Source organism: Pelecanus crispus, chromosome 1 (genome assembly GCF_030463565.1).
Source record: "Pelecanus crispus isolate bPelCri1 chromosome 1, bPelCri1.pri, whole genome shotgun sequence".
NCBI lineage: Eukaryota > Metazoa > Chordata > Aves > Pelecaniformes > Pelecanidae > Pelecanus > Pelecanus crispus.
Window position 1 is genome coordinate 226,276,654 of NC_134643.1, and position 12,861 is coordinate 226,289,514.

The following is a 12,861-nucleotide window of genomic DNA, read 5'->3' on the forward strand; positions in this document are numbered from 1 at the left end:
AATGCCCCTTTTCCCCACGGACCAGAAAAGGGACCCAGGAAGACCAGTGTAGATGGGGGGGCACTCTGCATGGAGAGCACCCAAAGCTAGGTGAGACAAACCCTAGCCCTTCGTGCCCAAAGCTGAAGAGCATGCCATCTATAGACGTAATCCACATCATCAACAGAGAATCCAAATCATCTTAATTGCAGGTTAGAGACAAGAGGGGCCAAGCTGTGTCTTGCAATGTGCTCGTCTCTGCCAGATTTCATCCGACGTACGTTTTCCTTGCAGAACCTCTGCAAAGCTTCTTAGAAAAATGTCTTCCTGCATGCCAGCCCGTTTCCTTACTCCCTCTTCATCCTTGCAGGTGTTTTGACCACCCCCACCATGGAAAGCTGCAGCAGCAACGCTTCCACTAAAGTATTTTTCTTGGTGGGGTTTCCAGCTCTCCAGGATTTCCAGACCCCTCTCTTCGTTGTGTTCTTGCTATTCTACCTGCTGATCCTGGTTGGTAATGCCATCATCATCACCGTGGTTGTGGTCGACCGTACGCTCCACAAACCCATGTACTTTTTCCTGATTAACCTCTCTGTGTTAGACGTGCTATTCACAACCACCACCATCCCCAAAATGCTGGCAATGTTCCTGGCCAACGCTAAAACCATCTCGTTTTGGGGCTGTTTTCTGCAGATGTACAGTTTTCACGGGTTGACGGTAACCGAGGCGCTTCTCCTGGTGGTCATGGCTTACGACCGCTACGAAGCCATCTGCAACCCCCTCCATTACCCGGCCAAGATGACAAGAAGAGTGAACATCCAGCTGGCAGCGAGCGCCTGGATCACCGCGCTGCTAATACCTGTGCCCGTCATCACGCAGACCTCTCGGCTAGCTTACAGGGACACAACCAGGGTTCACCACTGCTTTTGCGACCACCTGGCCGTGGTACAAGCCGCATGCTCGGACTTCAGCGCCGATTTCCAGACTTTCTTGGGGTTCTTCATCGCTATGTCAGTGTCGGTCGTCCCCCTGTTGCTTGTCACTCTCTCATACGTCCACATCATCCTCTCCATACTAAAGATCAACTCCAAAGAAGGACGCATGAAAGCTTTTTCAACATGTACTTCCCATCTGCTTGTGGTGGGCACTTACTACTCCTCCATCGTTGTGGCATACATGTCGTACAGAGCAGACATCCCTGTTGATGTCCATGTCATGAGCAACGTTGTCTTCTCTATTTTAACTCCCTTGTTAAACCCTATTATTTACACTTTACGGAACAAGGAAGTAAAATCTGCAGTTAAAAAGTCTATTTTTGTGAAAATCTTTCACCTTTCTGAAAAAATTAATTTATTTGGGTAAAATTTACAGCAGTGCAGAAGCCTCATGCTATTTATTATTTCAGTCCTCTGGTTAATTAAGACATCATTGCCTTTGGAGTTCTGTTTGGTTCCCCTGAACTGTAGTATACCCTGTGTTAATGTATTTCAGCCTGTTTCTGTAAAGTTTTTAGTCCACTTGCTGTAATATTTATAATTTTCTAGTTTGGTTTCTATCCTTCAGTGACTAAATCACAGAGGCACTAAATAAAGCTGTGAATGCACTAAATAAAGCTGAAAATGCACTAAATAAAGCTGAACTAGAGCCGTACCACATTGCTTTACACTTTTCCCTCCACATTGCACCGTGGAGGATGCATTATTTTAATTCCTCCATTTAAGAGTTTCCAGGGTAGTAGGAGTTATTTTCCCTACAAATGACAGAGGTGACCCTGGACTGTTACTCCTGGGTGAGGAAACTACAAAATCACTTTACAGGACTGCAGAACTGTGGGAAAAGTTAAAGATAAATTAAAAATGCAGCTTGTACGGCTGGATGAAATGACGCCCGTGTGCAATACGGTGCCGTCAAATCCCTCTTATATCCAACAGTCCAATCCACAGGTTCCTGCACTAGGACAGCTAATGCGAAGCAACAGTCAATAAAACACCATAAACTGCAAATTTTAGACAGATGCTATCAAGCATCAGAAAGTGTGATTACCTATCTGGACCTTATTTAATTCCTTTTTTTCTCCAGAGTAGGCAGATAGTTGGGTGCAAATGAGCACCTCTGACTTTTTGAGACATGCCTGATTTTTTCTGTGACTACCATACTGAAATACGTCTTTCCTACGGCATTTGTTTAACGGAGCCTTTCAAAGCTCATTAAAGGTGCTGGGGTCTGCAGTACAGATCTGGGGGAAGGCTTGGGCTATCTCCTCACTCATTCTTCCACTAACATTTTTAACTTGAGACACTGATTCAACCCAGATTCAACCTATTGCTTTGGTAGCCCATGTAAGATTAGAAGGGTCTCTGTTTCCAGTCTACAAACACATTTACCTTCCTGTGACCAACCTTCAATGCTCTTGGCTGCCTCTGAGCAGAGGACCTCGAGCCAAGGAGGGCTGGAGAGGTGGAGACCCTGCCAGGTGGGTGAGGAGGTGACAACGGCCGCTCTCCTGCACTGTCCACCACCAAAAATGTACAGGTAGATCAGGGATTAATTGAAAGAGAGTAAAGAAAAAGTATGTGTAAACACAGCAGTCAATTTTGGCAGAATATGTTCTTTTTTAAAATGTTTTTTAAACTTTTGGTGTTTCCCACTACACTGAGTCCCTAACATGCAGAGCATCTTCTCTATCACAAGTGTACGAGCAGGAGCTGAAAGCTTGTGAGTAAGTCACCGAAGGCATTTGCATGGCATCACCTCTGTTGCCTAAAAGTGTCCACCGTGCTCGGGCATAGGCTCTTGCTCCAAATCAGGAGGCACCATGGGATTCATACAGGGAACAAGAGATGCCCGTGTGTTCGTTAGCACGTAGGCACACATACGTGGGCATACACATACATATGCACGATAGCTGCAGTAATTAAGTAAATCCTGGAAATAAAAAGCAGTAGGTCTTCCTCTCAGATGTAGTGGCCTTCCAGCTATTGTGGTTCCTCTGCATGTCTTTAGCCTTCGTTTGTATGCATCCCACCAAAGTGCAAAAGCTGCCAGGAGATGGAGCACAGAGATTTCCACAAGAGAATGGGGACATAACTCAGAAAACTCAGCACTGATCCCCTGTTCACAAGAGAGGAGAGCTGCACACATGTTAAGAAAGAGGATTCCACCAGGGATCTTGCAGACTCACTAACAAGCACACCAAGTTCAGGTGCCTGGAGAGCATTCATGGGACCAGGAGCTTTGGGGACTTCCAGGATTAGACTGTGTTAGAGAGTGGGTACCATGGATCATTAATTTTTCCTCGGTCCTAACTTTTGCAGACTGTGGCCTTTGGGTCTGGGAGAATCATAGAATCATCGAATCATGGAATGCTTTGGGTTGGAAGGGACATTTAGGGATCACCCAGCCCAACCCCCTGCAGTGAGCAGGGACAGCTTTAACCAGAGCAGGGTGCTCAGAGCCCCGTCCAACCTGGCCTGGGATGTTCCCAGGGATGGGGCATCGACCACCTCTCTGGGCAACCTGTGCCAGTGCCTCACCACCCTCAGTGTAAAGGATTTCTTTCTTATGTCTAGTCTAAATCTGTTCTTCTTTAGTTTAAATCCATTACTCCTTGTCCTGTCACAACAGGCCTTGCTATAAAGATTCTCCCCATCTCCCCATCCTTCCTGTAGGCCCCCTTTCAGCACTGCAAGGCCGCACTAAGGTCTCCCCGCAGCCTTCTCCTCTCCAGGCTGAACAACCCCAACTCCCCCAGCCTGGCCTCGGAGCAGAGGGGCTCCAGCCCTCGGATCATTTTGGTGGCCTCCTCTGGACCCGCTCCAACAGCTCCGTGCCCTCCTTGTGCTGCGGACCCCAGAGCTGGACGCAGTACTCCTTGTAGCACAAAGCTCCACCACTTTAGTTCAGCTAGAGTAGAGTTTTCAGTTGAAATCCCCTCCTAACAAAGTGTTTAGCAGCAAAGAACCATTCATAACAACCAGTAAAATGTTCTTTCTGTATTACTCACACAGTTAAAAACCTAAGCCTTGTTTCCACTTTGACGTTACTCATTTCCCGCCGTAAGACCTTGTTTCACTTGCTGTCTGACACCAGACCTCTGTTGCTCATGTAAATTCAACTACGAGATGATCAAACTCTTCCTTATGAAATGAGTGCCCAGAGGCTCTCACTGTAATATGTATTTTCCCAACTTTTAACCGTTCTTATGATTTTTCTCCCAACCCTCTTTATGTTTTAACATTCTTCTTGAAGGATAATGATAAAAACTCAATATAATAATCCTGCATTGGCTGCACCATCATCAGAGATTATCACTACCTAATGCTTCCAGCATTCTCCCCCCAATATACATATAGGATTGTTTTACTCCTCTCAACAAGTCATTTTGCAGAGTGACAAGCGTTCCTGAGAAAAAAAGTCCTAAACGTACAGATTTTAGCAGCTGTTTTGATTGCATGGATTTTTCCAAGTGCCCCAAGGATGGGAAGCAGCCAGCACATTGAGCAGGGAGCGGTGCAGAGCCTGGCATCGTGGAGGTGCTCAGCCCAGACAGGTATCCCCCAACCCACCAGGGCTTGCATGGCTTTTTCATCCACAACTTGGAAACTCCTCCCAGAGCCCTGGGATGGGATGCTGGAAAGGGATTCAAAATTCAACGCAGTCTGGAGAAAGAGGGAGCATGGTCTATGAGGAAACAGGGTGTGCTGTGCTCTCCCCTTGACTAGTCATTAGAAAAAAAAATTAAGCCATGGAGGAAGGATGCATTTGGGTTTCCCCCAGTGCCAACGGGTAGGATGCCATAAAAATCCCATCGTGGTCTTGGGTGATGGCTCGTAACCACGAACCGCAGTGGGAAATCAGCCACCGCAGCCACAGGGGTGAGATGCTGAGACCCACCAGCAGCACTGCTCCTCCCCTTCCAACACCCATGGGCAAACCACGGGTGAAAAAGCAAAAAAAATGAACAAAAACTGAACATCACCTGTCACTTCTTAGAAGTTTGTTTCATTATAAGGGAATAAACCTCCCCCAAGCTGCAGGTATCCCCTCTGTGTCCTTCACAGGAGCTGTCTACAGGAGCTGCACCCAGCAGGCATCATTCCAGCACATGCACCTTTATCTCCGGAAATTATTAATATAAACTCATTACTTGGACTTCTGCCCGCCTTGCACGTTGCAGTCATGCTGGGACTTAGCCTTGAGGAGGAGGGGACCGTTCTAGGACTCCCGAGGAGGAGCGGAGCCTGCAACAAAGCCCTAGCGCTGCACCTCATTGCCAGCATGACTGTATAAAAGAAAGAAATCTAACCGAAGGATTTTACGTAGTTTTTAAATATTTTCCCCTTGTACAATGTGAGCTGTTCATTTACTTTGAGGAACTGGACTTTTTTACCTGGGTAGAAAGCCTGACGCTGTTGGCTGCTCAAGAGGGAAGCAAAGACCTCGGCTGGCTCTCAACATCCGCATTCAAGGGCAAGGTTAGAGCAGGCAGGGTAGAGAGGCTTGCAACCAGCATTCAGAATAACATTACAGAACATAACTACCAAGATAGGATGCTGAAGCCTTCTCCACTTCCCTCATCCATCACATTTGACAATATAATAATTTTGCCTAACAGCTAGAAACCATTTCCAGCTAATATTATTTGTCATCTGCAGCAATAGCATTATACTAATATCCAGAGGGTCATGCAGCTGCCTTTTACAAGACATTGCATTCACATAATGCGTTTTCTGCTCCAAAACTTCATCTCAGTCTTACATTAAACAAAAAATAAATAAGAATTACATTGAGCAGAAGAACCTGCAGACTCCAAGCACCAGTCTTCCAGATGTAGCTGGGTATTTCTGAGCCAGGAGCTGCAGTCTGTTTATGAATATGAACCCCCAAATCCTTCCCATACCCGATTTGTACATCAGCCAGAACGACACTGCGTAACACTCTCCATCCAAGCAGCAAATTTTCTCACCTAATACTCATTATTGTCCTTAAATTACTCCAGTGCTCTCTACCTCGCCTTTGGGGATGTCAACTCCCCTTCTCCAGCCCCTCCACATCCCAGCAGCTCAGACCGCTCTCCTTTCTCCAGAGAAATCTTGCAGCAAAACCATGATTTGATTTCCCCACTCCCCCCATCTCAAAATGAAAGAAAAACAGAAAATCAAATCAAAAGATGTCAGGTTTTGCATCCGTATAAAAATATATGCACCCCAAGGAGCTTATCGGTGCCCACATTAATCTGCTGGTCTCCCCCTCCATCGTGAGAGCCCTCCTCCCCTTGACTTGCTCCTGCTTCTTCATGCCCAAGATGCCCTGCCCAAATGAGTCATGAGCTTATCTGTTGTGCAAATTATGCATACACGGATGCGAAGCAAAGGCCAGATTGTTTCAAGTTATTATAATAATAGCTTAAAATGATATAAGAGTTTATGCAATCTATTTTGCAATCTGAATTCTACATAAAGTTCTTGTAAAAGCAGATATTCTTTTTTCCACGGTTCCTTCATGCTCATCGTTGAACACAAGAACTTCAGAATACATTTGCTTTCATTATTTTTCGGTTGGTTTGTTTTTACACGGTGTGAAAGCCTCACCCACTGCAGTGCTCCACGGACAAGGCACCCAAGGGTACCCCCACGCACCTCCTTGCCCCCCACAAAAGCACAATGCTCACTGGGGTCACTCAAAAGCCTCCAAAGAAACCCCGGAGCGCTGCAAGCTGCGCCCCATCCCCCCCAGCTGATGTCCCCCTGCTTCTCATCCATCAGGGCCAAGCTCTCCAGCTGAGCTCCTCCATAGCCAACAAGGGAAAAAAAGAGACATATTCAGGGGTAAGTCATAGAATCATAGAATCATCAAATCATTTAGGTTGGAAAAGACCTTTAAGATCATCCAGTCCAACCAGTAACCCAACACTACCAAGTCCACCACTAAACCAATGCAGGCGAGAGGAATAATTAAGTTCATGTTTCCTGCCTTGGGGGCTGGATTATTTTTTAAAGAAAGTAAAAACTAGGAGTCACTAAGGTTGGAAAGGCCCTCTAAGACCATCAGTCCAACCATCAACCCAACACCACCATGCCCACTATATAAAACTATATAAACCATGTCCCAAAGTGCCACCTCTGCCTGTTTTTTGAACCCCTCCAGGGATGGGGACTCCACCACCTCTCTGGGCAGCCTGTTCCAAAGCTTGATAGATGTGCTTGTGCTGGTTTGGCTTTGTAATCTGCTTTATGAACTAAAAGGCAATATTCCCTTCAGGCACAGGCTGGAGAGGTAGAAATGCAAGGACAGTCTTTGATGAAATACGTTTCCTATTCATAGTATCATTTATGGTTTTAGGAGTAGCTGCCCAACTTATATGTAAATCATACTCACTAACGTTTATCAACTTCATTGCTAAGGAAGGTGGATGAAGGTGAATTCAAAACAACATCTAGGGAAAGCGCTGAAGCCTTTGGCATGCAAACCGTTGGATTTGCTGACTGTGGGTCATTCGAACAAACTGGACACTGCTGCTCTGGTTCCTCCTGCAGCGCAGAGGACAGCGAGGAAAGGTCCACATCGCGTGCATCAATCTGCTTCTGGTTTGAACAGGAATCTACAGATGTTCATACCCAAGAGGGATTCGAGGAACTGAGACTGAGCACCCAGTTTTCCCACCCTCACCAGTTCCCCACTGCCCCTCGTGCCTCCTTCCCTCCTGCCAGCCCTCTCCAGCCCCTGCGGTGCACTGGGGTGGGATGGCCAGGGCTCAGCCAGCCTCATCCCCTGCAAGCCCAGGAAGGAGGAGGGATGGCACAAAGCACGAGCAAACCTCACTGCTTTTCTAGCAACATCAGCAATGCAGGAACAGGACCCTCCTGTCTCTTGCTGGCAGTGGCAGCTCCGCTGCTGGGCTGGAGCAAGGCAGGAGCAGCACATCTCCATTAGTCTGGAGAAGAGGAGGCTGAGGGGAGACCTTATCGCTCTACAGCTGCCTGACAGGAGGGGGCAGGGAGGTGGGGGTTGGGCTCTTCTCCCATGTAGTTAGCGATAGGACAAGAGGAAATGGGCTCAAGCTGCGCCAGGGGAGGTTTAGATTGGATATTGGGAGAAATTTCTTCACAGAAAGGGTAGTCAAGCATTGGACCAGGCTGCCCAGAGAGGTGGTGGAGTCACCATCCCTGGAAGCATTCAAAAAACGGGCAGATGTGGCACTTCAGGACATGGTTTAGTCTGGTCTACCCTTAATTGGTTTAGTGTGGACTTGGTAGTGTAGGTTAATGGTTGGACTGGATGATCTTAAAGGTCTTTTCCAACCTAAACAAGTCTATGATTCTATGCTATCCCCACAGGATTCTTCTGCTTTGCTGGCTATTTTCTACCTTTTAGATGTTAAGAAACAGAGATGAGCAGCCCCTTGCACAAGGTCTTAGTTTGCAGGGAAGTTGGAGGCTTCTGCCCCAGCCTTGGAACCTCAGCATGAGCTCAGTGCCTTGGGGCAATGATGCTTTCCTACCTCATTACATGCACAAAGCTGCGTTATTATTGCACCCTACTTATCACCCTTTCTCTGGTGGATGAGATCCACCTTGTTTCGTACCTCCTGGGTACCCTCAGCAGTGTGTTCTCATGCTGGGAAGAGTCACTGCTGTTACAGCTTCTCATAGTAGCCGTTGCCTTTGATTCTTGCCCTGACATCTCTGTTTTGCTTAATTTAATCTGTTGTGTTGTACAACTTAGCTAGCATTTCTATTTCAGAGACCTACAGAAGCCTGTCGACATTACTCCCTGCCCTCCAGCAATTTCTGTACATGGTTCCTCCTCCCTTATGCTTGAACAGTCCTTACTTTCTGTCTCTTACCCTCCCCAAAAAAATCCAAAAAAGGAACAAAGCTACCGTGGGTTAAAAGAAAATGTCTCCTGTAAATAAATACCTAGTTAATAGAGATGATATTCACAAGGGTGGAAATTAAAGGGGAAACAGCTGGGGACTGGTTTGAGTCCCACATAATTTGTCATGCTTTTCCAAGAGAGAGAACAGGAGTAAGCAGGGAAGCGGCAAAGTTTCCCGTGACACAAATTATGAAGGGAGGTAAACGTGATCTGGGAAGAGCCGCAGAGAAATGCCATGATCCTGAATTGCTGGGTGATGGAGCAGTCGCGTGTTGGCGTTGGTGAACACAGGGTAATGCATGTGGAGAAAGACAAACCGACAACATGCACTAACGAGTTGCAAATTAGGTGTTACCACTTGGGAAAGGGCATGAAGACAACCATGGTAGCTCTCTGAAAACAGCAACGCAGCACCATCAGCTGCCCCCGAAACAGAGCAACTAATCGTGAACACTGGGAAGCAAACACAGCAAAAGCAAAAGCATCATTATCCCACACAGTGTCCTGAATCCTCAGATACTGCACCCAACAATTTTATCTCCCCATCCACCTCAAAATGGATTATTTCGTGTTTCTTCTGCCACAAACACACCCGCAGAAGCTTTGCCCCAGCCCAGGCTGGCTCTGACCCTTCATGTGTTGCTCCAATTTTGCTCCTGCAGTCTCACACCGTGTTCATTGTGCTTTGTCTCCTCTGCTGGGGATCACTAAGGGCTCCCAAAAGGCTGCGGGGACACCTTAGTGCGGCCTTGCAGTGCTGAAAGGGGGCTTGTAAGAATGATGGGGAGAATCTTTTTAGCAAGCCTGTTGTGACAGGACAAGGAGTAATGGATTTAAACTAAAGAAGAATAGATTTAGACTGGATATAAGGAAGAAATTTTTTACGCTGAGGGTGGTGAAGCACTGGCACAGGTTGCCCAGAGAGGTGGTCGATGCCCCATCCCTGGCAACATCCCAGGCCAGGTTGGACGGGGCTCTGAGCACCCTGGGCTGGTTAAAGCTGTCCCTGCTCACTGCAGGGGGTTGGGCTGGGTGAGCTCTAAATGTCCCTTCCAACCCAAACCATTCTGTGATTCTATGACCTCTCCCTGCATTTTTTGTCTTCCCTCTACATTTCAGTAAGCTGCCTCTGCTTTGCATCCATGCCCTCCACACGATTTCTTTAAGGACCTGCCAGCCCTTAGCCGAGGAGTCACAGGTGACCCAGGTAGCTGGGAGCCTCCATCCCAGGGGAACCGCACCGTGCCCAGAAGAGCCTCGTGCCATGGGCAAGAGATGGGCTGAGCTTGGCCATGACCCCTTGCCCAGCGCCGTGCCCCTGGGGCGAAGGACAGACGGCAAGCACATGTGATGCAGCATTTTCCGTTTAAGTGCTCGGATGGGAAGAATGACAGTTTCAGCATTAACGGACCCCTGATTTCTGGAATTCAGCGACGTGCTGCTGGGAAAGGCACAGGCTGGAGGGCAGGGGGGGCTGGATGCCAGTGGGAGGAGAGAGGAGAGGGCCCAGGTGGTGGAGGTGGGACAGGACAGGACGGGACAGAATGGGCCGCAGGTGGAGGAGGGATGGTGGCAGTTGGAAGTGGGATTGGGGTGCTGGAAGGTGGCGGAACAGGCCCAGGTGGCAGCTGGAGGAGCAATGGGGACGGGATGGGGATGGCAGGGCATGGCAAGGCATGGGGATGGGATGGGAAAGGACGGGGGCAGTTGGAGGAAGGATGGCATGGCATGGCATGGCATGGCATGAGATGGCATGGCATGGCATGGCATGGCATGGCATGGCATGAGATGGGTGGCAACTGGAGGAGGCAGCAGAAGGGAGGGGAGAGGAGGGGACAGAAAGCAGGGAGAAGGGGTTTGGGATGGTGGGAGGTGGCAGATGGAGCTCGGGTGGCAGTTGGAAGATGGCAGGTCTGCGTGGCAGCAGGGTGAGGGGTTGGGGTGGGAGCAGGATGGGTCCAGGTGGGGACAGGGTATGGAGGCCCCTGGTGCCAGCTGGAGGTGCAGGAGTGGAGCTGGATGAGGGCAAGAGCAGGGGCTTGGGCACAGCTTGGAGCCGGAGGGTCTGGAGGCAGTTTGAGGGGGGCAAAAAGGGGCTGAGGGAGATGGGGAGCGGGGCCAGGTGGCTGCTGGGATGGGGCCACAGCCAAGCAAGGTGGTGGGGACAGAAACAGGGTGACAACCCCCCCCAGGGTGAGCCGAGGCCGGGGAGGTTGTGGTGGGGGCCACGCTGATGGAGTGTCCCCACAGGGCTGGGCTGGCCTGGAGGGACACAGGGATGGGGACGGGGCGCTGCCCACCCCCGAGGGGCGTGTGGGTCACAGCACTGATCCTGCTCCTCTGCCCAGGTGAGGGGCAGGGAGATGGGGGGATGGAGCAGGGCTGGGGCACCCCAAAGGGCAGGGTGGAGGGGCACGGGAGGGATGTGGGTGGAGGGAGTTGGGATGGGAAGTGGGCAGGGGGGTGTAGGGGGGACACGCATGGGGTGACATGGGATGGGGGACATGCACAGGGTGATGTGGGTGGGGGATATGCATGGGGTGATGTGTGTGGGGCCATGCATGGGGTGATGTGGGTGGGGGACATGCATGGGGTGATGTGTGTGGGGGACATGCATGGGGTGATGTGGGTCAGGGACATGCATGGGGTGACATGGGATGGGTCACATGCATGGGGTGACATGGGATGGGGGACATGCATGGGGTGACATGGGATGGGGGATATGCATGGGGTGATGTGGATGGGGGATATGCATGGGGTGATGTGGGTGGGGGACATGCATGGGGTGACATGGGATGGGGGACATGCATGGGGTGATGTGGGTCAGGGACATGCATGGGGTGACATGGGATGGGTCACATGCATGGGGTGACATGGGATGGGGGACATGCACGGGGTGATGTGGGTCAGGGACATGCATGGGGTGATGTGGGTCAGGGACACGCATGGGGTGACATGGGATGGGGGTCATGCATGGGGTGATGGTCAGGGACATGCATGGGGTGACATGGGATGGGTCACATGCATGGGGTGACATGGGATGGGGGACATGCATGGGGTGATGTGGGTCAGGGACATGCATGGGGTGATGTGTGGGGGGGACATGCACGGGGTGACATGGAATGGGTCACATGCATGGGGTGACATGGGATGGGGGTCATGCATGGGGTGATGTGGGTCAGGGACACGCATGGGGTGACATGGGATGGGTCACATGCATGGGGTGACATGGGATGGGGGACACGCATGGGGTGATGTGTGTGGGGGATATGCATGGGGTGATGTGGGTCAGGGACATGCATGGGGTGATGTGGGTGGGGGACATGCATGGGGTGACATGGGATGGGGGACATGCACGGGGTGATGTGGGTGGGGGACATGCACGGGAGGACATGCGCTGGGGGTTGCGGGCATGGGGACACGTGTGGAGGGACATGGGTGACAACGGGTGGAGGGATGTGAGATGGGGGACACAGGATGGGGACATGGCCTGGGGAACATGGGCTGGGGACAGAGCAGGGGGATGCATGCTGGGCTCAGAATCTTGTAATTACAGAAGTCATCTAATTTTTCCCCTTTTTACAAAACGTTCTCCGGAGTTTCTTGTACCCTAAGCTTCATCAGAAGCCCGCGTTAAGAGCAGAGGGCTGCTCAAACCACCTCCTTTATACCTCTCCTTGAAGACAGATGGACTTGCAAAATTTACACACACCAAATTTTTCAAACTTCCACTTAAAATCCTCCTTCTGCACTGCAGGGGTGGGAAATCCTTCATTGCCTGGTGTGATTAATGCCCCTTTTCCCTAAACGCAGAATCTCTTTCAGGTTTCACTGAAGCATCGAGAATCGCCTACTCCGAAGTAACAGTGCCCAGGCGGCTGGAGGCAAAGGACGGGACCTTCAGAGAGGTCATTTGCTTTTTAGGAAACGCTTTTTAGACCCCGGGTCTAGACCACGGCCTCTTCAGGGGCCATGGGTGGGTGCCAAAGGGAGAGCGGCGCGAGG

The 12,861-nt window shown here is 50.1% G+C and overlaps 2 protein-coding genes across 2 annotated transcripts in view; both read left to right on the forward strand.

Annotated features, from left to right (window-relative positions):
* Window positions 1–369: 369 nt before the first annotated feature.
* OR2AT4 (olfactory receptor family 2 subfamily AT member 4) lies at window positions 370–1,341 on the forward strand. Its single transcript, XM_009492142.2, has one exon. The coding sequence runs from the start codon at window positions 370–372 to the stop codon at window positions 1,339–1,341; it is 972 nt and encodes a 323-aa protein (XP_009490417.2).
* A 9,748-nt stretch (window positions 1,342–11,089) lies between these two features.
* The window catches only part of LOC104027456 (disintegrin and metalloproteinase domain-containing protein 9), a 33,965-nt gene continuing 32,193 nt past the window's right edge, over window positions 11,090–12,861 (forward strand). The window contains exons 1-2 of the mRNA XM_075721730.1: window positions 11,090–11,204; window positions 12,682–12,764. Coding sequence (XP_075577845.1) covers window positions 11,090–11,204; window positions 12,682–12,764 — 198 coding nt within the window. The remainder of the gene's footprint in view (window positions 11,205–12,681; window positions 12,765–12,861) is intronic.

Bases quoted from the DNA above. Each gene is read 5' to 3' on its own strand.
- OR2AT4 (XM_009492142.2), top strand. From the start codon at position 370: ATGGAAAGCTGCAGCAGCAACGCTTCCACTAAAGTATTTTTCTTGGTG.